Below are 26,813 nucleotides of genomic sequence, written 5' to 3' on the forward strand. Positions count from 1 at the left end.
AACCTACTAGTAGAGACTACTAGACAGGTACATGGAGGAATTTAAGGTGGGGGGGGGGTTATATGGGAGGCAGGGTTTGAGGGTTGGCACAACATTGTGGGCCAAAGGGCCTGTAATGTGCTGTACTATTCTATGTTCTATGTGAACCGTGGCAACCCCTGCTCCCTTCTGTGTAGCTGTCAAACTTGTAATGTTTCTGAAGCATTAACAGGTTGACAAGCAAATATCAATAGGTGCTGTTTATAGGCACTATCAGAAATTGCCTGTCATTTGAAGTTCAGATTCATTAGAAGCGGCAGGAGGTGGAGAGAAAGGATAACAGGAGAGATGGGAAAAAGGGTATTGGTTTCTTCCCAACCCCACCAAGATATGCACTGGACCTGCAACTACTCACCACATTTATAAAGTGGGGGGTTACATGAAAGTCTGAGGAGATTATGAAGAGAATTTGGCAGATTAAGCAAATGACTAGAACTCTGGAAATGAAATCCAAGAAATTAAGGTAGGGAGAAACAATATCTATTGGTTGGCCAGTTTGGAACTGCCATCTCAACATTGAAATTAGGAACACCTCCTCGATGGAGAGAATGGTGGAATCCTGCAGTTTTTTGAAACATTGTACCTCATGTTTGCTCAAATGGTGGTTTCAGATTTAAGTTGGTGATTTTTGTTCAGAAAAGGCAAAAAGTTATTATCGTAGATCAGGCCTGATGTCACTAAATGGAAGATCTGGCTTGAATGGTCTCTTCTTGTTCTCTTGTTTGTTCAGTTTGTGGAACGATGCTATCAATATGATGAAATAATAGAACTATGCTACAGGATGGGGAACTGTAACTCTTCATTTTTATTAAGCAGTTTCAGAAAATAAAGCTGTTTAGAAAATTAAGTTGTGTGTTTTTTTCAGTACCACAAACTGAGACTGGCTAGCATAAGGTAAATTTTGGTCCGAACCATATCTGGAAATGTATTTAAGCCCTCACCAGTACACGTGCATGTGTGACTGCCATGACTTCTGACTTGGTATTGCAACAAATTGTGCCATTCCATCTTGATGTAGCATTGCGTGAGGAAGTAGTCCATGTTGTGCTGGATATCCATGGTAGCATAGTGTTCGGTGTGACGCTATTACAGTTCAGGGCGTTGGGGTTCAGAGTTCAATCCTGACATCCTCTGTAAGGAGTGCCCGTACGTCCTCTCGGTGAAATGTATGGGTCTTTCCTGGGTCCTCTGATTCTCTCCCACAGTCCAAAGACCAACCATGTAGGGTGAATCGGTCTTTGTAAATTGTCCCGTGATTAGGTTAGTTAGGATAGCGTTAAATTAGGGTTGTTTTGGGTTGCTGAGTGGTGCAACTTAAAGGGCCGGAAGGGCATATTCCTCTGTCTGTCTCTGTCTCTTTCACCCAGCTAATCACCAGCCTGTGCCAAGCATTAGGTACCTGACACCAGCCCTCTCCCTGTTCCCTGGGCAGCGTATTTTGAGACAAAAGACGTGTAGCACCCAACTGGATATTGGGGGCAATGAAGGCTGGCAGCAATTGCCCCTTTTTGGCACACCAGAATCTCTTGACCTGCATTTTGTTCTCTTGCAATATTGTTGGCTATCAATTAGTAAATAGAAAGATTTGAAATAGCTTGCGAAGTGCTCCTATTTTTCATATTAGTTTCTGTATCAATGCAATAAATATTAACACAGCTTATTTCATTATAGATGGGTGCCTATTCTGCAGTTTTAAGCCTTCCTAATGATGAATGTGACAGCAACATTTGTGTGCAGGTATGTGTGGACTGTCTCAAAGAAAAATTGTATTAATGTATCTCTCCTCTCATCATTTTTTTTGGGTTTGGGAGCAGGAAATTCTTTGTGGAATAAAATGTTGGGGATAATTGTGATCTTTTAACCCCTTAGTCATGTGCAAGAGAAGCTAGGCTGATGGGTGTGAATGAGATAAGACTCTAGTCTCTCATCTTGTACTTACGAGTACATTGATTAAGGGCTTGGTGGGAAGTTCAAGCTGGAAAATCTGGTTAGGACAGTAGAAATGCCAGGCAGGATAGATGAATGCTCTTCTAGTGGAATGTGGGAAGGCAGGGAAATCTCCTGTGTCCCTGACAACTACAGTACATCTGCAAGAAGTTTATTTGGCTGCAGCTTATACAACTCCATGTTAAGGCGTTGGAGCTGGAACTGGATGAGCTCCAGATCTTTCAGAAGGTTGAGGGTCGTGAGAGTGTGGAATGAATTGCTAGTGCATGTGGTGCATGTGAGCTCGATTTCAATGTTTGAGAGAAGTTTGGATAGGTACATGAATGGTAGGGGTAATGGAGGGTTACAGACCCAGTGCAGGTTAATGACAGTAGGCAGTTTAAATGGTTCAGCATGGATTAGATGGGTCAAAGGGAGTGTTTTTGTGCTGTACCTTTCTATAACACTATGAACACTATAAGGTGGCAGGGCAGGTAGAGAAAGTGGTTAATAAGGCATACACAGTTCAGAGCTTGATCGATAGAGGATTAGAAGACCTGTTTAATTTTTATAAATCATTGGACCAGCCTCAACTGGGGTATTGTGTTCGGTTCTGTTATATTGAGCTTGCTTAATTATAGAAAGGGGAGGGTACAGGGATGACTTTCACGAATGGTACCTAGGATGAAGGACCACAGTTACCAAGAGAGATCGGCGAGTCTGGGAGTCCTTACCTTGATGAAGGGGAGGCCTGGGGGATCCAATAGAATAGTGTGGATACAGTGGAAGGAGGGTTGACATGAGAAAATATCTCTGCATCCTGTGTATGGAATACGGAATTCCCTACCTGCTGATGTGGGGGAGGCAGTTCCCACTCTGGCCTTCATTAGGGAACTCGATAGTTGCACAGTGAGAAAAGATTTACAAAGTTATGGAGAAGGGGCTGGGGATGGAAATCAAGAGTTTATTTGGTGGGGTGCTGGTGTAGACAGGTGAGGCAACGTGGTCTCCCTCTGTTTTGCAACCAGAATTTCTCGGAAGCCGCTCACTGTTGGTTGTCCATGATGTGTAGGTCAAGGATTCAGTCCTGAATCTTCACATGACGCACTCGTCAATTGGACTGAGAAATTTACCCTAATATTATTTAAAGTTAATAATTGTTTGTAGTTTTTAATATCGATCTAAATAATATGTCTCGGCAGGGTTGGCGGACAGATATTGAATATTCTGTTCGGATGCAGTTCTGCGGCATTTTTTGCAGTAAGTAATTGGCTTTTCTGTTTTCTAAGAGATAAATTGCTGATGCAATGAAAAAACTCTGATTGAAGTAATTTGGTAACAATGTATAATACATAATAATAAATTATCTTTAATGTTAGAATAGAATAATAAACTGCATTATCAATTTCCATCCACTTTTCAGAATCAGGTTTAGTATCACTGGCATATGTCGTGGGATTTATTGTTATGCAGCAGCTAAATTAAATAAGTAGTGCAAAAAAAACGTAGTGAGGTAGTGTTCATGGGTTCAGTGTCCATGCAGAAATCTCAGGGCAGAAGGGAGAGGCTGCTTCTCAAACATCACAGGAGCCTGAAGGCACAATTTCAACTCTTCATTGACTAGAAGAAGGCATGCCCTGGGTGATGGGGGGTTCTTAATGATGGGTGCCACTTTTTTTTTGAGGCATCACTCCTTGAAGATGTCCCGGACGCTGGGGAGACTAATGCTCACAATGAAGCTGACTGAGCTTACAACTTTTGGCAGCTTTTACTGATACTGCGCAGTGGTGGAAGACCACCACCTTTCCCCCCCCCCCCCCACCTGAACCATACCAGACGGTGAAGCAGCCAGTTAGAAAGCTCTCCACCGTACATCTGTAGAAACTTGCGAGTGTCTTTGGTGACACACTAAATCTCCTCAAGTTCCCAGTGAAGTATAGCCGCTGTTGTGCCTTCTATATAACTGCATCGATATGTTGGTCCGAGGAGAGACCCTCGGAGATATTGACACCCAGCTCCATGTTGTAATAAAGAGTCCAAAATGATATTTCAGCCGAAGAGGTATAGCCATATTGGAGCTTCTGACCTAGTCTAAAGCCATGGCAGATTTTCTTGGGTCAAGGATTTTTGACAAAAAATCCACCAGCAGGCCTAATGAGGTCACAACTATACTGCTGCGGCATCAGAAGGGGCTGTTATTGATCTTTGAAGAGCGGTAAAATTCTATGAGAAATGTGGCTACACCTGTGTAGGTGTTGGTGGAAATGCGGATCAAACCGGGTTCTAGTAATGAATAAGACCTAAGTAAATCACACCAGATAACAAATCTTGTGTAAATTGTGGCAGAGAATGAAACTCATTTAACTTGAGAATGGAGAAAAAGATGAATGCGGGCTGTAACAGAAAGTGAGAACTGTGTAGGTTACGACAAAGAACAAAACCTAAATAGGTCATGAAAGAGACACAAATATAAAAAAAATGCATGAAGCTAGAATGGAAGGATCGGAGAATGATCTTAGTCTCTTGCAAAGGCCCACTGTGATCTTTATCACCAACAGTCTTGAGGAGTAACAGCAAGTGGGGCAATGGAAGGCAAGAGTCAGTAAAGATGCAGGTCCCACCTGCCCTTCCCCGACTGGTACCTCCGTGTTAGAGAAGCAGGAAAAGAAAATGGATATTAGTGAGATATTGATGTCTTACACCAGGGGTTCTCAACCTGAAGACCATGGACCCCTTGCTTAATGGTATTGGTCCAGGGCATAAACCAGATTGGGAAGCCCTGTCTAACACACTCTTGTACACATTACGTAGAATTTATTTACTTTCTCTTACAGAAGAAAGCTACACAACAGCTTCCCCAAGACTTCTCTGGCCAATGTCAATCACTGCTATTCTATTGATTACAATAACTCTGTTAATCTATTCTGGATACATGCTATTCACAGGTGAGAAATGAATGGAAGTATAAATGCATACAACTATACATAAAATACACAATTTATGTATGAGCTGTCACTATTTGTATGGATTGAAGTATTGTGGTAACTAGCAGGAGCCCTTTATCTCAGTCTTATTCTCATAGGTGTCTAGTTTCCATGGTAACTCATTCCATAGATTTTTGTTTATTTATTTAAGATTTATTTTGGAATTCACAGATAGACTATTGAAGCTACTACATATTCAAATCTCTAGTTCTTATCTCCCTCTCAGATACTTCTGTTAAGCTTGGACTCTGCTGCCTTCTGGCAGTGATTTCTAGTGGCTGGCAATCTGATTCCATGCCAACTGGGTCACACTAAGTAGGGTCAGGCATCTTGGGCTCAGATTGTGAATTGGACTGGTTATGGTCAGACTCTGCTCAGGTTAAGTGTTGATCTGACCTCCTGAGCAAATCTCAGTTTGATCCCTATTTTGTGCAAAGACTCTGCCTTTTCTCGGCTTAGTTACAACCAGGAAATGACTGGGGCTTGTGGTGACCAGGTGGAGACGGAGGAGCAGCAGAGTTAAAATGCTGGACTCTGTGGCCAGGTCCTGTGCCACTGCTGGGTCAACCACTGGGCAACCCAGGCAATCAGCCAGAAGTCCAGGCTACAATATGGAACTTGCACTCTCCTCCCAGTAGAGTGAGAAAAGCTCATGAAAGGAGGGGCAAAAGTCCTTTCAGTGCAGCATGAGTGGGAATAGTCCTGTGCCTTCATATGAATTATACCTCATTCCATTCCCTTTGGATATATATTTTGGTGAGGAAAACTAATGAGGGCCTAATGGGAGAGGACATGCCATCTTCCCATTGCTACTATCAAGGAGGAGTTATAGGAACCTGAAGACATGCACTCAGTGATTCAGGAACAGTTCCTTCCCCTCTGCCATCAGATTTCTGAATGGACATTAAACCCATGAACACTACCTCACTGCTTTTCTCCATTCCTTTTAATTTTTTTTATATAGAAACAGCACTGTGTAGAAGTCTTCAGCACATATATGTAGCTAGGGTGCCTAAGACTTTTGCATAGTGCTGTAGTAATTTTGTGTATTGCACTGGACTGCTGCTGCAAAACAAGAACGAACTTTGTGATATATATGAGTGATGATAAACCTGATTCTGATATGGGTCTCTATCGTGGACTGAGAGTGCGAAGGGGCAGAGAGAGGGGAATCATGGTTGGGAAAAGAGGAAGGAGTGGGAAGTATAAGACAGGCATTTGTAATGATCAATAAACCAATTGTTTGGAATCAGATTACCTTGCCTGGTGTCTCAGGGCTGGGTGTGTCTGCACCCATGCCACCATCCCCTCCCTATTGACCCTGGAAGTCCCACACCCCTCTCATAGTGCTCTACTTTCCAAAATCCTTTGCTCCCGCCAGATTTACAAGCTCACTCTCTGCTCCACATCGATAAATACAGTACTGTGCAAAGGCCTTGGGCATCCTAGCTATGTATTTGTGCCTAAGTCTTTCACACAGTACTGTACATATTGTAATTTATAGTTCTTATTGCAATGTACTGCTGACATATGCAGGTGATAATAAACCTGATTCCGATCCCAGTCAGAGTGTGCAGTCTCTCCGATAACAAGGTCAGGCGCTGAAAAACAGGACCTCAGCAACGCAACTGAACAATTTTCTTGTGGTTGGTCCACTAACATTTCAGCACTAACCACTTTCCCCTTATCAGATATTATCCTATCGCAGGAGACAGCTGTTCCCTAATTAGCTTGTGGATTAATTTTCTTGTTGATGTGCTGGGGAGTCTTGGCAATATTGTAAAATTGGCAGCATGGAATCTTCCTGCTGTTACATTCATAATGTCTGCCACAAAAGGAGGCCACGTGGCCTACAGGCCAACAGATAAAGGCATTGAGCCCAAATTTGCATCTTGGCTCTCACTTGATAGTCTGATAGACCAGCCAAAGGCAGGTAGAGAGTACTGCGAATTGCCAAGAAAATAGTGGCATTTGTCATGAGCTAAGATGACTGTTAGTTATTGATGAGTCATTCTGAGATTGTACATGTTGACTGTAAGACATTTACAGTAGATTGTTAAAGATGTATTCATAATCAGTTCCAGGAAATATGATAGTTTCCTTGTGATTTACATACTTTTATACAGTGCAGAGTAGGCCCTTCCTGCCCTTTGAGCTACACCAATTAGGAATTACCCAATTTAATCCTAGCCTAATCACAGGATAATTTACAATGATCAATTAACCTACATGCTGAAGGAAACCCATGCTGTCTTGGGAAGAATGTATCAGCTCTTTACAGGCAGCAGCTGGAATTGAACCCAGGTTGCTACCACTGTAAAGCATTGTTATAGCCATTACGTTACTTCACTGCAATTTTGCATTGCACAGTGTGACTACCAATTCCTGGTGCGTGGCAGGGGCTCTGATCAAAGTGACCATTAATCTCTGTGTGGCGAGGGTTGGCAAATGTGCTGAGCATTGGCTGCGGTCATGACTGGTTGCCAAATGAAGCCTTGCTCCAAGGTCAACGTTGAAACTAAATGAGATTAGTTTCATCTGCTCAGAGGGTTAAAAGTTGTATATCAACTGTAAAAGTTTATTGTACTGTTGTGGTTGCTATTTGTTTTTAAATGTAATCATTGCTAAAATTAGTCAATATTTCTGCAGCTCTTCGACAGCCTTACCAAAGAGTGTTCCTGTATTCAGGCCAATTATCCAAAAGGTAGGAGAACTTTAAAAGTGAAAAACAGAAGCATTAAAATAACAGAAGACTTTTCTTGTTGTTTATTGACACCTGATATTCTTTGTGGCATAAATGTGTGTGAGTGACATTGTTCAAATCTCCAATTGATTAGCATGGAAGAAATTACCAAAGCTAATGACCTAGGTTGGCAGGGTGGAGATATATACATATATATATATATATATATATATATATATATATATACACACACACACACACACACACACACACACACACACACACACACAGAGACATATATATCTACCGAAGGAGGTGTAAGACACTCCTTCCCCTCTGCTAGCCTGCTGGTCACCCTTAGGCAAGGTGTAGCACCTGCTTTGTCCCCCGATCAGGGTCACATGAAGCCATGGGGGCAAGTGGTGGATGGTCGTATGAGCAGCTGGTGCAGATCACAAGTCCTGGTTATGCGACCGTTGACACCAGACAGACAATCTCTGAAGTGTATTGTTAATGTCCGGGATCACTCGTCTTGTAAAGACACTGCCCAGAAGATGGCAATGACAAACCACTTCCGTGCCAAGAGAAATTTGGCAAGGTAAATCGTGGTCATGGAAAGACCATGATCACCTATGTCATACGACATGGCAGATAACGAATGAATGAACAATATTTGAAATTGAGATCAGTATTAGATCAATAGCAATAATATTTGTAAGTGAAACTTTCTATAGCGTATCCCAATTGTCTTATTCCTTAAATATACAAATCACAACTTCCAAGGAGTCCTCTCACTCTCAAGTCTTAATTTAAAAAAAATAACTTATTAAGAACAAATAGTGGTCACTTTATTAGGTACAACTGTGCATCTGGTTTTTAATGCAAATATTTAATCAACAATGTGGCAGCAACTCAATGCATAAAAGCAAGCAGACATGGTCAAGAGGTTCAGTTGTTGTTCAGACCAAACATTAGAACGGGGAAGGAATGTATCTAAATGACTTTGACTGTGGAATGACTGTTGGTGCCAGAGACTGTTGGTCTCAGGAGCTGCTGATCTCCTGGGATTTTCACGCACAGAAGTTTACAGGAGGGGTACTCAACCTGGGGTCCAGGGGTCCCTCTGGCAATGGTAGGGGTCGACGGCACAAAGGAGGTTTGAGAACAGAGAATGGTGCAGAAAACAAAACAAACAAAAAAAATCCTGCGAGTGGTAGTTCTGTGGGTGAAAACACCTTGTTAATGAGAGAGGTCAGGGGACAAAGGGCAGTGTGGTTCCAGCTGACAGGAAGGTGAGAGTAACCCAAGAGAGTAAACCAAGACAGGAAGGTGAGAATAACCCATGCTGTAACACTGTAACAGGTCATCCTGGGCTGGACGTCCTGCTTACTTAAGGAAGGTGAAGCATCTCATAGCTTCTCCTTTCCAGGTGTAGTGATCAGCTCAGGACCGCTGTCGGCTTGCCATGCAGGAGGTCACTCACATATGGTCTCTCCTACACTACTGTGCCCATAACAACACCATCACACAGCATCCCTGTTCTTGCTGAGTTTGCGATGTCGTGGCACGACCGAGTGTCCAGCGGTATAACTGGGTAGGCAGGCTGGGCTCGTCACCCTCGGCTGGCAACCGGCCCTGGAGAAGGACAGCTCTGATTCCAAACCCAGGTAGATGGGACTCGTTAGCCTTGCCAGGCAGTCTGTCCAGGAGAAGGAAAACTGATACTCAACCCACAGCCTTGCGATCATCGTAGCTCGCGGTGCCATTGTGGGACATCCCTCGGCCTTAAGAGTGGAATTGGTCCACGTGCACCAACCCTCACTATAATCCTACACAGTGCAGGAGTGAAGAAAAATCCTACCACAATGGAGAAGGGACCAAAGGACAGGTGTTAGACAGTCACCAATGATCGTGCCGTTGCTCCTGAGGACTCTTCTTCCCTCCTGATCTTCGCAAGCGAAGAACCAGCCAACCAACCAACAGATACTTGACAATTGTCAGGAAATCCTAGGAGAGTGACAGTATTTTGTTGGACATTTCTCCTTTAATATTGCTTTGTTTTCATCCAGACAGTTATTAAAATCTACAGCAAGAGATTTTACAATTGGTGCAATTAGCACCTCTGGTACAAATTCCACCCAAGATTGCATCTGATGTTTCTTTTTAAAAGTATTTTTAAAAATACTTTAAAAAATCTAACACACCTACTTATAAGTAATTCTGATTTAAGTTACTCAAAAATTATTTTAAAAATACAGTGGATTTTGGTTAATTGGGCCATCCCTTAATTGGGGTAGCCACTTACTTGGGACACTATAAGAACAAAAACTAATTGATACAATAGCTGGGACTCCCTATATTTATTTGAGACACTATATATCGCTTAATTGGGACAGAAGATTCCTGCCAAATGGCTTCTAACCAATGTCATTTGCGTGCAGTTTTTGTGGCTGTTAGAAACACCATGCTTAGAACAAACAGTTCTGAAATAGCATCAGTTGTGTTTATTTCTGTTCAAAAAGCAATGATTTTTCTCACTGATAGCTGGTGAGAATTGAGCAGTTAGAAAGTTCAGAATTGTTTTGCTCACTGTGGTTTCAAGCATTCAGGCTTGGAGAAGCTAGAAACAGTTGGGAGTGAAAATGAAATGATTTCACTACTTTGCAAGTCAGGATCTACAAAAAATTTGAAGGTATCAGTAGTCATCTTGAATGTTTCAATGAAGATGAAGATTTGGAGGATGCAATTGTCGAAAGCATTGTATGAAGACAGTCCATTATCTGCACTAGGTTTCTACACTGATGTTCATTTAGTAAATTAAAAGAACACAGCAGTGTACTTGGGATGAATTCCCCTGCTGACAACTTTACGGAACTAATACACAGTTCATTAGTACTGTTGTATTATTGGTAGTGTCCTAATTTGTTCTGTATTTCATTTAAATGCATAATTTGTTACTCAATTAAATGGTAGATTGTCTTTTATTATACCTTTTTAACTATTTCCTTGAAACTTCGGCTATTTGCGGCAGCCGCTTAATTGGACAAAAATGTACTGGTCCCGATGTGTCCCTGTTAGCTGGAGTCCACTGAATACAGAATAGTTTCCAGTTTGACTGGAGTACAGAAGCAAATGTGTGTTTTTTAAAAAATTCCAAACTTCGTAGAATGTGCCTGTGATTGAAGTTCTGGCTCTTCCTCCAAGAATTGTAAGTGAGCCCAAATTTCCAGTGTGACTAATTCACCCTAGGGGCATACTTTGTTTTTGAATTGAGTGTACATGCGACTATGTTTGTGCTTTTTTATATATACCTCTGCACAAAAATTTGCATAACGATTGTACTTGGCAGTTGAATTGGAAAAAAAAATACAGTTTACTCAAGGTTAAACCCCAGGTCATAAGCTGCATTACAGTATTTTCCTCACTGAAACTTTCTTGTTCTTTTTCAGCATCAGTACAGATGTGAAAGAAATTTCTCAGCTTTGAAAGTTCTCCGTTCCACTTTGAGCTAATCAAAGAATCTTGTTATGTAACGAGGATGAAGTTCACTCTAAACTGTTCAGGTGGGAAAACAAACTGCTTCAAACTGGAGTGGATATGCTGATATTTACACCTCTGGAATATGACGAGGATAAAAATAAATCACTTCTCGTTTGCTTAAAGATTTCCAAAAAGGAAGATGGGAGGATGATGTTGTTGTTATATTCCTGATAATAAACCAATCATTTCAGTCTGATATATGTGAACGAAACTACATTTAACTTCATATTATCTGTCAAATCTATGTGAGTTATTATTTGCAAATAGATATCACAAAAATCTTTTCATCTTTTGCTGTTTACTTGTACCTATTACTTTTTGGTGTACCTATCCTTGTCAGAGGGTGACTGTAAATCTGAATCATTTACAATTCTCAGTGGCAACAGAGTAGGCAGCTTAAATGGCTCAGCACAGACTAGTTGGGCTGAAGGGCCTGTTTCTGTGCTTTACTTTTCTGTGATTCCTTAACATATCAGTGCTTATGCAGAGGAGAAGAAAGTTTTTTTTACTGGAAAGTCAATCTAATTTTCAACCTTACCTAAAATATGACAACATCTGGCAGACAAAAAGTATCTCAATTTTTTATTTTATTAGATGTAGTGATACAGCATGGAGGATGCCCTCTGGCCCTCTGAGTTGTGTCCTGGCAGCAACCCCACAACCCCAATTAACCTGAGCCTAATCATTGGACAATTTACAATGACCAAATTAACCTACCTGGTACCTCTTTGGACTGTGGGAGGAAACCAGAGCACCCGGGGAAAACCCACGCATTCCACTGGGAAGGTATACAGAGTCTCCTTATGGAGCAATGCCAAAACTGAACTCCGAACTCCGGAATTCCCCAAACTGTAATAACACCCTGCTAACTACTATGCTACTGTGACATCAAAACATAGCTTCAACCATGATGTGTAACTTTGAGAAATATTTACATTTGAATTAAAAAGAAAACTTGTGGTGACAACCAATTTGGAAGCATGTTTCCATGATCAGATTATAATATCCAAATAAATATTTTAAACTCTATATTAAAGTAAAAGTGATAGTGAATAAAGATTTTGTAATGAATTTTGTATTTTGTAGAACTATTTTGTATTTGTTCTTGTTTTATTATCAACATGACATTTGAAAGTGTACATTAACAAATGTTACTGAGTATTACAAACTTTTTTTAAATTGGAATCTGCACCTTCCATTTCGGGGGAATAATTTACGACTGTTACATCACATAGTGAAACAAATATTTGGAAGAACCATTTAACATTTTAGACACCTGTTAGATAGAAGTTTCTTTGCATGAGTTCTGCTTATGATGGGTTGAGCATCGAGCTAGCAACTCGGCCGCGTAAAACAGACAAATGTTATAAAAAAATGGATTCCGCCCAATGCGCCAAACTGGTGTAGGGAGGAACATTTATATAAAAGTTATTTTTTACATAGAGCTTGTATAATCTTATCTTTGAGTCATTTCATTAACTATCATTGAGAAATGGTTTGTTAGAAGTTTCCTGAGATACAAGAAATAATAATCATTGAAAATTGGTTATATCTTGTTAGAAATGTTTTTTGAGTTTTTAACATATAAAAACAAATGTAAGTGCTTCTACAATTGTGTTTTTATTGACCATCTCAGTGTTCTGTGCCTCCTTGATCTTCTATATATATATTTATAAACTGAAAAAAGCACCTGGAAGCAGATTCAAAAATCCAATTGTTTTTTAACTGTGTGTATATATAGAAAAAAGTATCATTTGCTAAGTGTGTGAAATAGAACTTCATTATAATTTTTAAAGAGAAGCAAATAAAAGAGGAAGTTATTTTTTGTATTACTGTGTTAATAATTATTTTGGTGCAACTGATGAATGCTTTTTGTGTCCTTGTGCCCGAATGGTCAGAGTTCAATACAAGTCTATGTGGTCAGTCCGCCCTGGTAAATGTAAATGGATTCCATTTTCTCCCATATTGACCACCAACATTCGAACATACTACAAACTGCAGTAATCCTGGTTTCTAACATTTCCACTGAATTAATGGAAACTTAGTTGAGTCCTGAAGGAGGGTCTCAGCCTGAAATGTTGACTGTTCACTTTCTCCCATACTTAATTTCTCCAGCATTTTGTGTGTGTTGATATTTGATGGGAATTCCTTCAGAACACCATTAATGGCAAAGTTTGTGGTTCCAAGTTTTGGAATATCCTCTCTCTGTCATTTTTCTCATGCAGGACCCTCCTTCATGCCTACCTCTGGTGATGCTGCTGGTTACTTATCTAATGTCCTTTGTATTAATATACAAGTTTTTCAGTTTGAGGCCTAAAAACTGATACATTTCTATAGAGGTTCTGATGTCTACTTTTACTATGTGGTTGATTTATAGGTCTGGTGATTCCGATGGCTGCCTAGGCTCTTAACTCTCCGTCGGCAGATAGAATACGGTGCCTGGAAGTGTATGGTCATGCACTTTGGAGGAAGTAATAAAAGTGTAGACTATTTTCTGGTTGGGCAGAAAATTCAAAAGTCTGATGTGCAAGGGGATTTGGGAGTCCTCGTGCAGGGTTCCCTAAAGGTTAAGTTGCAGGCTGTGTGGGTGGTGAGGAAGATGAATGCAGTGTTAGTATTCACTTGGAGAGGACTAGAATATAAAAGCAAGGATGTAATGCTGAGGTTGTATAAGGCACTGGTCACTTGGACTATTGTGAGCAGTTCTGGAAAGAAAGAATGTGCTGACATTGGAGAAGATTGAGAAAAGGTTCACAGGAATGATTCTGGGAACGTAAGGGTTATCATACCAGCAGCTCTGGGCCTGTACCCACTGGAGTTTAGAAGAATAAGGGGTGATTGCACTGAAATCTATCAAATATTGAAAGGCCTAGATAGAGTGGATGTGGAGAGGATGTTTTCTTTATTGTGGGAGTTTAGGACCAGAGGGCACTGCCCCAGAATAAAAGGATGTCCCTTCAGAACAGAGATTAGGGAAATTTTTTTAGCCAGTTGGTGGTAAATTTGTGGAATTTGTTGCTACAGGCAGCTGTGGAGGCCAGGACACTGGGTGCAGTTAAGACAGATGTTAATAGTTTTTGGATTAGTCAGGGCGTGAAAGGATATGGGGAGAAGGCAGGAGAATGGGGTTGAGAGGGAAATGGATCAGCCATGATGAAATGGTGGAGTAGACTCAATGGGCTGAATGGCCTTATTCCACTCTTATATCTTGTTGTCTTATTGTCTTAATTAAATTACTGCTGATTATGCAGAGGTTTTGATTAGGAATTTTAAATAAATGACAATGTAAAACAGATCATTATTTTATGGTGAAAAACAAATTATATTCAAGAGATTGACATAATCCTAATGTAGCCTTTTCAACATTTTCATCTTTTTCCATTAGGCTGTTTCATAGCCTGTATGTTTCAAAAAACCATAGTTCTTTCAAACATGCAGAGATACTGCATCTTTGGTCAATTTCCAGATAATGGATCAGTCTACGTCTGCATGTATGGCTGCCAACTTTTGTTAATGTAAGCACAGTGAGCCAATTTTCCTGCAGAGATTGATGATGTGTTTTACCTTCATCTGACATCTCGGTTTAACAAGAACACATTTTAATCCAGCTTATCATGATCTTGCTAGGCTGGATAGGAAGGTAAATTCCTGAAGTATTAACTCAGCGAGAACACGAGCTTAGAAGTTATTTAACCTGATGGCAACATACCATCTGCTGGAACAATTTAGCAGTTCATGGAGGGTGGCTAATGTAACCCCACTTTTCAAAAAAGGAGGGAGAGAGAAACCGGGGAATTATAGACCGGTTAGTCTGACATCGGTGGTGGAGAAAATGCTAGAGTCGGTTATCAAAGATGTGATAACAGCACATTTGAAAACAGGTGAAATCATTGGACAAAGTTAGCATGGATTTGTGAAAGGAAAATCATGTCTGATGAATCTTATAGAATTTTTTGAAGATGTAACTAGTAGAGTGGATAGGGGAGAGCCAGTGGATGTGGTATATTTAGATTTTTAAAAGGCTTTTGACAAGGTCCCACACAGGAGGTTAGTGTGCAAACTTAAAGCACACGGTATTGGGGGTATGGTATTGATGTGGATAGAGAATTGGTTGGCAGACAGGAAGCAAAGAGTGGCAGTAAACGGGACCTTTTCAGAATGGCAGGCAGTGACTAGTGGGGTACCGCAAGGCTCAGTGCTGGGACCCCAGTTGTTTACAATATATATTAATGATTTAGATGAGGGAATTAAATGCAGCATCTCCAGGTTTGTGGATGATATGAAGCTAGACGGGGGTGTTAGCTGTGAGGAGGATGCTAAGAGGATGCAGGGTGACTTCGATATGTTAGGTGAGTGGGCAAATTCATGGCAGATGCAATTTAATGTGGATAAATGTGAGGTTATCCACTTTGGTTGCAAGAACAGGAAAACAGATTATTATCTGAACGGTGGCCGATTAGGAAAAGGGGAGATACAATGAGACCTGGGTGTCATTGTACACCAGTCATTGAAGGGTGGGCATGCAGGTACAGCAGGCGTTGAAAAAGGCAAATGGTATGTTGGCATTCATAGCAAAAGGATTTGAGTACAGGAGCAGGGAGGTTCTACTGCAGTTGAACAAGGCCTTGGTGAGACCGCACCTAGAATATTGTGTGCAGTTTTGGTCCCTAATCTGAGGAAAGAGATTCTTGCCATAGAGGGAGTGCAGAGTAGGTTCATCAGATTGATTCCTGGGATGGCAGGACTTTTATATGAAGAAAGAAAGGATCGACTAGGCTTATACTCACTGGAATTTAGAAGACTGAGGGGGGATCTTATTGAAACATATAAAATTCTAAAGGGATTGGATAGGCTAGATGCAGGAAGATTGTTTCCAATGTTGGGGAAGTCCAGAACGAGGGGTCACAGTTTAAGGATAAAGGGGAAGCCTTTTAGGACCGAGATGAGGAAAAACTTCTTCACACAGAGAGTGGTGAATCTGTGGAATTCTCTGCCACAGGAAACAGTTGAGGCCGGTTCATTGGCTATATTTAAGAGGAAGTTAGACATGGCCCTTGTGGCTAAAGGGATCAGGGGGTATGGAGAGAAAGCAGGTATAGGGTTCTGAGTTGGATGATCAGCCATGATCATACTGAATGGTGGTGCAGGCTCAAAGGCCAAATGGCCTGCACCTATTTTCTATGTTTCTATTGAGTCAAGGAGTCATAGACCAGAAACAGGCCCTTTGGCCCATCTAGTCTGTGCTGAACTATTAATCTCTCTAGTCCTATTGACCTGTATCTGGAGCAGAACCCTTCATACCCCTCCCATCCATGTTGTCGTCATTATATGCCCTGTCATATGACACAGGTAATCATAGTCTCCATTCATGACCATGATTGTTCTTGGCAAATTTTTCTACAGAAGTGGTTTGCATTTGCCTTCTTCTGGGCAATGTCTTTACAAGATGGGTGACCAATGTTTCCTGTTCCCACTAAGGGGTGTGTGCGTGCGTGCATGTCCTTTTGCTACTAGCGGACAAAGGAATTTAAACTGCGCACAAAAGGTTGTCACCCTCTACCACATTTGCATGTATACTTAACTATACTTTAATAACATGTGAAAAGATTGATATTATTGCATGCTATTGTATAGTATTTGAGAAATAAGATTCACTAATGTGTATTATTTTACTTCTGTTAAACAATGAACAACAAACTGGACTTGTTGGCTTATTATTCTTAGAATAGCTTCAGGTTTGCTTCCACTTAATCGTTCAGTGCACACATGTTTTTGTCACTGGGCAAACAATTGCACAGCAGAAGATCTTTGCACACACTGGTCATTACAAATTAGAGGGAACATTGTGTGTGACCCCAGCCGTTATCAACACTGTTCAGAGATTGTCTGCCTGGTATCAATGGCTGCATAACCAGGACATGTGATACGCACCGGCTGCTCGTACGACCATCCACCACCTGCTCCCATGGCTTCACGTGGTCAAGCAGGTGCTACACCTTGTCCAAGGCTAACAGAGGGAAGGAGTGCCTTACACTTCCATCCATCCATGTACCTATCCAAAATTTCCTTAAATGTTGAAAGGGATCCCACTTTCCCCCACTTTGGCTAGCAGCTGGTTCCACATTCCACCCACTCTCCGAATGAAGATGTTTCCCCTCATGTCAGCAAAGCATTTGATAAGGTACCCCATGCAAGGCTTTTTGAGAAAGTAAGGAGGCATGGGATCCAAGGGGACATTGCTTTGTGGATCCAGAACTGGCTTGCCCACAGAAGGCAAAGAGTGGTTGTAGATGGGTTATATTCTGCATGGAGGTCAATGACCAGTGGTGTGCCTCAGGGATCTGTTCTGGGACCCTTACTCTTCGTGATTTTTATAAATGACCTGGATGAGGAAGTGAAGGGATGGGTTAGCAAGTTTGCTGATGACACAGAGGTTGGAGGTGTTGTGGAGAGTGTGGAGGGCTGTCAGAGCTTACAGCGGGACATTGATAGGATGCAAAACTGGGCTGAGAAGTGGCAGATGGAGTGCAACCCAGATAAGTGTGAAGTGGTTCATTTTGATAGGTCAAATATGATGGAAGAATATAGTATTAATGGTACTGTGGAATTAATGGCAGTGTGGAAGATCAGAGGGATCTTGGGGTCCAAGTCCATAGGACGCTCAAAGCAGCTACTCAGGTTGACTCTGTGGTTAAGAAGGCGTACAGTGTATTGGCTGTCATCAATCGTGGAATTAAATTTAGGAGCTGAGAGGTAATATTGCATTTATATAGGACCCTGGTCAGTCCCCACTTGGAGTACTGTGCCAGTTCTGGTTACCTCACTACAGGAAGGCTGTAGAAGCCATAGAAAGGGTGCAAAGGAGATTTACAAGGATGTTGCCTGGATTGGGGAGCATGTCTTATGAGAATGGATTGAGTGAACTCAGCCTTTTCTCCTTGGAGCGACAGAGAATGAGAAGCGACCTGATAGAGGTGTATAAGATGATGAGAGGCATTGATCGTGTGGATAGTCAGAGGCCTTTTCCCAGGGCTGAAATGTTTGTCACAAGAGGACACAGGTTTAAGGTGCTGGGGAGTAGGTACAGAGGAGATGTCAGGAGTAAGTTTTTTACTCAGAGTGGTGAGTGCGTGGAATGGGCTGCTGGCGACAGTGGTGGAGGCAGATACGATAGGTTCTTTTAAGAGACTTTTGAATAGGTACATGGAGCTTAGAAAAATAGAGGTCTATGGGTAAGTCTAGTAATTTCTAAGGTTGGGACATGTTCTGTATCATGTAATTTCTAAGGGCCTGTATCGTGCCGTAGGTTTTCTATTTTTCTACGTCCTTCCTAAACATTTCATCTTTCCCTTTAATCTATGACCTCTAGTTCACCCAACATCAGTGGAAAATGCCTGCTTGCATTTACACTATCTATAACCCATATAAGTTTGCCTACCTCTATTAAATGCAGTGTGTGTGTGTGTTTTGTTTAAGATTTCCAGCATTTAGAAGATCTCCTGTGTATGGATGAGCAATTAATGTTTTTAACCATGTACAGTGAATACCCTTCAACAGACTTCTTGGCATACAATATTCTGTTCCTTGTTTTGAACACAGGCCTCCACAATGAACTCTCCTGTACTAAGCAGCAAAGTTATACAGTACTGTGCAAAAGTCTTAGGTATATATATGGAGTTAGGTTTCCCAAGACTATTGCATAGTACTGTTTTTGTTAACATGGAGTGTAGAGTGAGTTATGTAATCTGGCAGGAGCAAAGGATGTTGGGAGTGGAGAGGGTTGAGCACCATGGGAGGGGTATGGGACAGGAGGCAGTGAAGGAGGGGCAGGGGCGGGGTTTGTGTGTGTGCAGACACACCCAGCCCTGAGACTTCTGATTCCAAACAGTTGGTTAATTGATCATTGCAGAATGTCTCTCTGGTGCTTCTCACTCCCTCCTCTCTCATTTCCCTTTCTCCCAACCACGATTCTCCTCTCCCTGACCCCTTCCCGCTTTCAGTCCACAATAGAGACCAACTTCAGAATCAGGTTGATCATCACTCACATACGTCATGAAATTTGTTTTTTTTTGTGGCAGCAGTGGAGTGCAATACATAAAATTACTACAGTACTGTGCAAATTTATAGGCACCCTAGATATATATAGTATACATGTGCCTAAGATTTTTGCACAGTACTGTATCAATTTTCCAACAGGGTTTCAATCCATGGAGGAATTTCAACATCCATTCCAATATCCCATTCAAGACATATCCTTTCATGGAGAAAGTGTAGTTATGTCTGACTAGTTCCTCCTGGTGTTCTATTAAGTTGGGTATTTTATTCTGGACCCACGTTACATCATAATACACATTAATCTGCTTGTGTAAGGTATGTTCAATAAAGCCTGCACCACCACCCTACCAGTTAGACGAGTAAAACAACAAAAAATCCAACACAGGAGCAATAAGTCTGTTTTGCCATTGTACTGGTATTTCCAATGCAAGGTGTTACTCTGTAGTTCCCCTTCCCTCTGCAGACTGAACCTATGGGGAATTATTGGCTTGTGCTTACTGACCATAAGACACAGGAGGAGAATTAGGCCATTCAGCCCATTGAGCCTGCTCTGCCTTTCTATCATGGCTGACTTACGATTTCAACACTATTTTCCTGCCTTGTCCCCATTTGACGCCCCCGACTAATCAAGAACCGATCAACCTCAATCTTAAATATACCCAATGACTTGGCCTTCACAACTGTCTGTGGCAACAAATTCCACAGTTCACCGTCCTCTAGCTAAAGAAATTCCACCTCATCTCTTTTCTAAAGGGATGTTCTGGTATTCTGAAGCTAGTCTTAGACTCTCCCCCCCCCCCCCCGTAGGAAATATCCTCTTCACATCCACACTGCTTAGTGCAAGGGGTCCATAGCAAGGATCTCGACCCAAAATATTTCCTCCACTTTGCAGCCTGACTCACTGAGTTCCTTTCATTTGTTGTACATTAGAAAAGAGAAGCTGTCTCTGGTCCAACTCTTCCTTGATGCCTCTTCTGTGCCATTTCCCCATTGTCCTCCATTCCTCGATCTATAAAGTATTTATCCATTTCCACTTAAAATGTTACTAAAGATCCACCTTCCACCACCTAGTGTGGCAGAGAGTTCCGGAGATTCACCACCGCCGGTGATAAGGAAGCTCTGCACACGTCCATTTTAAATGACCATCTCCTTATCTTATAGTCATGCTGCTCATTTCAAGCTCTTCCAGAAGTGAGAACAGCTCTATATCTACACTGACAAGCCCTTTAATAGCTTCGATGTTTAAATAACGTACCCTCTCATTCTCCTAAATTCTAAGGACAACTGTTTCTGGGTGTCAGATGGTTGGAAAAGCTTCTGATACCAGGAATTAGCCTGGCGAATCTCCTTTGTGTTGCCTCCAATACTATATCATATTTTTAGGTAAGGGGACCAAAACTGTACATAAAACTCCAGGTGAGGCCTCAGCAGCAATTTATACAGGTGCAATAAATCTTCATAATCACAAGAGGTTCTGCAGATGCTGCATGAACATCCAGAACTTTTCCCTCCTTCTTCCCACTTCTCTTATTCTCCACTCTTGCCCCTTATCTCTTCTCTACTCCTGTCTATCTCCTTCCCTGGTGCACCTCCTTCTTCCTGTTCTTCCAGGGTCCTCTCCCCTCTCCCATCAGTGTGGTGAACTACATATACCTGTCTGGACACGCCCCCTGCTGACTGCTCCTGTGGCTCCTCCCACAGACCCCTGTATAAAGGCGATTGAGGCCTGAGCCTGGCCTCTCAGTCTCCAGGATGTAGCATGGTGGTCAACCACTGCTTGTTCCTTCTTCCAGTCAATAAAAGCCGATATCTCGCCTTACGTCTCAGAGTGAGTCATTGATGGTGCATCAATCAGACTCCTTCTTGTCCAGCCCTTGACTTTTCCCACCCATTTGGCTTCACCTGTCAGCTTTTAGCTAGTGCTCTGTACTAGGGAAAAGGTTCGCAGATTTGGTGAGAACCACAGATGTCACTGATTACAAATAAGTACATTAATCATTTGTTCACAGACAAACAATAAAGCATTCGCCCAGACACCTAAACCAACCTGTTACACAGACAGGTAATTAACTAAGAGTTCCCGTGGGCACTCATATCTGCTGCACACTTTCCCAATGGCCCTTCAGCACTGGTCATGACCTCAGAGTGAAGATGAGAGGCCAGACACAAAGGGAAAACCCTGAGGTGCCTGAAACCAGGCACGGGTGCCGCGGCACCCAGGGTGACTAGTAGGAAAAGCTGCTGCAGCCTTCAAACAGGCCAGTCGATGAACTGCACTGCAGAAGCAGCTTCCGATCGGCAAGTAACTTAACCCTTTACATTACATCCACCTTCCCCTCCCCCCACCTTTTTAAAATTCTGGCGTCTTCCCCCTTCCATTGCAATCCTGAGGAAGGGTCTCAGCCCGAAGTGCCGACTGTTTATTCATTTCCCCAGATGCTGCCTGACCTGCTGAGTTCCTCCAGCATTTTGTGTGTGTGTTGTGTGTGGAATAGCTCGTTCTGATAGTATTCTTAACATCAATATCGTGTTTCTTGTACCTTTGACTTTCATAAAACCACATTGTTCTTTACCTGTTTCAGCTTGTATCTTACTTTTAGCTCTTGTCAACAAAATTCTTAGAAGTATCTTAGTAATATGACTCATTAAACTTATTGTCTTATGAAATTCACATTTTATTGCTCCAGGTTTCTTAGCAAGAGTGATGTGGTGAACTACATATACCTGTCTGGACACGCCCCCTGCTGACTGCTCCTGTGGCTCCTCCCACAGACCCCTGTATAAAGGCGATTGAGGCCTGAGCCCGGCCTCTCAGTCTCCAGGATGTAGTATGGTGGTCACTCACTGCTTGTTCCTTCTTCCAGTCAATAAAAGCTGATATCTCGCCTTACGTCTCAGAGTGAGTTATTGATGGTGCATCAAGTGATAAATACTGATTTTTTCATCTCTTCTGTTATTATTCCAGTCTCATAAATGTCATTGATTAAATCAGTAATTTCAATTCCATAACCTTCAAGAGTGATAATTTGTTTTATTACTAATTCATCAGGATCTGCTGCCTTTCCTTTCTTCACCTTACTTATTGCATTATGAATTTCAGATTTTAAAATACTTGGGCCTTCAATGTTTTTCTTAATTTCTGGTTTTTCACCTCAATCATCTTCAAACAATTCTGAATATATTCAGCCCATCTGTTCATAATCTCATCTTTTTCCATGATAACGGTACCGTCCTTTGCCTTCAAATATCCACCTGAAGAACAGAGGAGCTTTTTACCAGTGATATTCTTGATTTGTTGATGTAACCTTTTTGGATCAGTAATAGGAATTCTTTCTAGTTGCTCACATACCCGGTTTAACCGTTCTTCTTCAGCTTTTTGACATCAGCTTTTAACTTTTTTATCTAAGGACTTATACAGGAAACACAAAGTACACTGCAGATGCTGTGGTCAAATTAACACGTACAAACAAGCTGGATGAACTCAGCAGGTCGGGCAGCATCCGTTGAAATGAGCAGTCAACGTTTTGGGCCGACCTGCTGAGTTCATCCAGCTTGTTTGTACGTGTTGATATATTCTATAGGATTTGCTTTCTTCTGTCTCCTTTCTTCCATTAGATTTTTGATTTCATCTGTCATCCATTTATTCTTTGTGCTTTTTGCTGTTTTAGGAATCACTGACTGAAATAGCTGTAATAGGTAATATGGTTTTGTTAAAGTCAAAGGTACAAGAAAATCAATATTGATGTTAAGGATACTATCAGAACGAGCTATTCAAGTGCAAGAAGATCTGTTTGTTTTATTGACTACACAAAAGCATTCGATAAAGTGAAGCACAATAAGTTATTTGAAATATTACAGGAAACTCTAGGTCTAGATTTGAAAGGCCTCCACCTAATCAGAAATCTGTACTGGGAACAAACTGCCGCTGTAAGAATAGATAGAGAAGTGAGTCAGTTTTACGAAAATCAAGAGAGGCGTTAGACAAGGGTGTGTTTCCTCCCCTGATTTGTTTAATGTGTATAGTGAAACAATATTACAAAAAATACGAGACATCTTGGGAATCAAAGTTGGCAGTGAAAACATCAATAATTTCAGATATACCGATGACACTGTGTTAATCGCAAGTACAGAGGAAGAACTACAAAAGTTAATAGATATAGTTGTTGAAAAAAGTGCAAAAATGGGTCTATCTATCAATTGCAAAAAGACAGAATGTATGGTGATATCCAAAAAGAAGGAGAATCCTATCTGCAGGCTGAGAATAAAAGGGAAGACATAAAACAAGTACAGAACTTTTGCTACTTAGGAAGTTGGGTGACATCAGATGGCAGGTGTGACATGGACATCAAAAGAAGAATAGGGACGGCAAAAGACACCTTTACGAGAATGAAGAGTATACTGACCAACACTAAACGAGGCATGACAACCCACCTCAGTGTACTGAAATGCTACGTTTATCCAGTTATGTTATATGGTTCAGAATGTTGGACAATATCTAGGGAATTGAAGCAGCAGAGATGTGGTTTTTGAGGAGGATGCAAAGAATATCATGGATGAAACAAACACCTAGTGAGGATGTCATGAACAGAGCAAGGACAAAAAGAGAAATAATGTATGAGATCATGAAAAGGCAACGTAACTTCATTGGACATGTAATTAGGAAAGAGAAATTAGAATGCACAGTAATTATGGGAAAGTTTGAGGGGAAGAAAGCAAGAGGAAGGCAAAGACAAATGATGATAGAGACAGCAGCCAGAGAACTGGAAATGAATACCAATGAATTGATCCACTTGACCCTAAACAGGAGTGTGTGGGCCATGGCAGTCAAAGCTCAAACTGGGCATGGCACACACCAGATAATGTGTGTATAGTAGAAGTTCTCTATTTTTAAACACCAGCCAATTTACAATGAAGGGTAGAACGCAATGAAAGCCGTTTGCTTTCTAAGCAGGTTTTGGAACTGACATGCTAGTCTTTTAGTGATTCACGCTTCAGAATACATACAATTGAACACAACTCAAGTTGGAGGAACAACACCTTATATTCTGTCTGGGTAGCCTCCAACCTGATGGCATGAACATCGATTTCTCAAACTTCTGTTAATACCCCCCCCCCCCACCTTTCACCATTCCCCATCCTCTTTTCTCTCTCTCACCTTATCTCCTTGCCTACCCAGCGCCTCCCTCTGGTGCTCCTCCCTCCTTTCTTTCTTCCATGTCCATCTATTCTCACCTATCAGAATTCCCCTCCTCCAGCCCTGTATCTCTTTCATCAATCAACTTCCCAGCATTTTACTTCATGTCTCCCCCTCCCGGTTTCACCCATCACCTTGTGTTTATCTCTGCTCTCCCCCCACCCTTTAAATCTACTCCTCATCTTTTTTTTCTCCAGTCCTGCTGAAGGGTCTTGGCCTGAAACGTTGACTGTACTTTCTTCCCATTAGGTGCTGTCTGGCCTGCTGAGTTCCTCCGGCATTTTGAGTGTGTTACATACAATAGATTCCTCTTTACTTTACTCACTTGCAGCCTCTCTGCATTTAGATAATAATCAGCCTTTTGGTGCGTGAAATGTTGAACTCCATTTGCCATTTCTTTGCTGATGTAGCTAGTGCAGTGTGGGGTAGAAACCCTTGTAATCACATTCCTTTAACATACTATCAAATTTATGGTGGTGGTGCATGTCCTTTAAGCATTTTCATGTTGACTTGGTGTTTCACTGTGTCAAACGCTTTTGTATAGTCAATGAAACAGAAGTATAGATCTTATTGTACCTCTATAGACCTTTCGATAACATTCCTGAAAATATAAGTGGTGTTTGACGTTCCCTTGCCTTTGATACAGCTGCATTGTTCTTCTCTGATCTCTGGTTTAATTTTGTTTCTTATTCTGAGCGTGATGATTCTAAGTAGAATCTTTGTGAGGTGGCTCATTAAACTAATTGTTCTGTGTTGTCCACACTCTGTTGCACCTGGTTTCGTTGGCAGTGCAATGAATACTGCCTTTAAGAGATCTTCTGGTACTTTGCTACTGTTGTATATTCTATTCAATAAGATAGCTAATTTCTCTACACCAAAATCTTCTAGCGCTTCATACAGTTCAACCGGAATGTTATCTGGTCCTGATGATTTCCCCTTTTGCATTTTCTTTGTAGCATGTTCCACTTCTCCTTTCGGTATTGCTGGACCCTCGCTGTTGTTGCCAATATCAAAGTTGTCCTCTCGGTCTTTGATGCATTCTGGCCATCTTTGTATTATTTTTCCTTTTTCCATAATTGTAGAGTCATCTTTTGCTTTTATACATCCTGTTGTTGTCCCGCTTTTCTTCCGATTTGTGACCTCTTTGATCTCGTCATGCATACGTTTGCTGTTGTTCGTCTTCTGCAATTGTTCTATTAACACATTTGTCCTTAAGCCACTTTTCTTTTGCTTCCTTGCACTCGGTTGTTATCTGAAAAATGCAAGGACATGTAGGCTTCTTCGTTTTCCTTACATTTTCTCCTTTGTTCCATAAGTCATCATGAAAATGCTTAACGATATTGATATCAACAGAAAAGATCTAAGAATAATCAGGAATCTCTACTGGCAAGGAAGTGCAGCCATACGGATAGACAATGAGATTGGTGAATATCAGCTAATAAAGCAAGGGGGTCAGACAGAGTTGTGTTCTATCAGCAGAGCTGTTCTCCCTGAACAGTGAAAGCATCATGAGAACCATACAAGGCCTACCTGGAATAAGTATAGGAGACAATATCAACAACCTCCGCTATGCGGATGATACAGTACTGATAGCAAACAGTGAAGTATACTTACAGAAACTAGTATCTACCATCAGCACAGGGAGCGAAACACCTGGCCTAACCTTAAGCAAGAAGAAAACTGAAGTAATGGGAATATCAAAGAAACCTGATATCCCAAACTGTAGGATCGTATTGGGAAATGAAATCCTGAAACAAGTTCACAACTTCAAGTACCTTGGATCATGGGTAACATCTGATGGCAAATGCGAAACAGACATAAAAGAAAGAATAGCAATGGCAAGAACAGCACTTTCAGAAATGAGAAACATCCTAACGAACAAGAAAATAGCAATTGATATCCACCTTAGAACTCTCAGCTGCTAAATCTTTCCTATATTGATGTACGGCTGTGAGTCATGGACCATCACAAATGCAATGGAAAAAAGAATCAATGCAGCAGAGATAAGGTTCTCAGAAGAATGCTATGCATATCATATACGGACGGGATAACCAATGAAGAGGTTCTACAGAGAACGAAAACAAAACATACATTACTTAGAAAATCAGAAAACAGCAATCAAAATTCTTTGGACAGAATATGCGAAGAGAGACATTAGAATGTTTAGTTACAACTGGAAAGCTGGAAGAAAAAAGAAGCAGAGGCTGACAGAGAATGAGAATGATAGAAGGATTAACATCATGGTTAGAAATGGGGAGGCAACAACTACAATTCAGAGGGTCAGGGACCATGATGGATGGAGAGATATGATTGCCCATGCCAAACGGCAAGGCACCTGAATGTATTGTGGTTGTCCATCATGTCTGACAATGACAGGAAAATTGTGCGGGAG

At 41.4% G+C, this 26,813-nt stretch overlaps 1 protein-coding gene across 3 annotated transcripts in view; it reads left to right on the forward strand.

Moving 5' to 3' along the window:
* il17rel (interleukin 17 receptor E-like) overlaps positions 1-12,977 on the forward strand; it is a 46,614-nt gene extending 33,637 nt beyond the window's left edge. For 2 of the 3 annotated variants that reach the window (XM_059986876.1, XM_059986878.1), the window contains 5 exons: positions 1,711-1,776; positions 3,168-3,225; positions 4,800-4,910; positions 7,599-7,653; positions 11,082-12,977. In XM_059986876.1, coding sequence (XP_059842859.1) covers positions 1,711-1,776; positions 3,168-3,225; positions 4,800-4,910; positions 7,599-7,653; positions 11,082-11,118 — 327 coding nt within the window. In that variant the 3' untranslated portion in view covers positions 11,119-12,977. The remainder of the gene's footprint in view (positions 1-1,710; positions 1,777-3,167; positions 3,226-4,799; positions 4,911-7,598; positions 7,654-11,081) is intronic. The other variant, XM_059986877.1, reaches the window with a different exon arrangement.
* Positions 12,978-26,813: the final 13,836 nt, after the last annotated feature.

This window comes from Hypanus sabinus, chromosome 13, assembly GCF_030144855.1.
Source record: "Hypanus sabinus isolate sHypSab1 chromosome 13, sHypSab1.hap1, whole genome shotgun sequence".
Classification (NCBI taxonomy): Eukaryota; Metazoa; Chordata; class Chondrichthyes; order Myliobatiformes; family Dasyatidae; genus Hypanus; species Hypanus sabinus.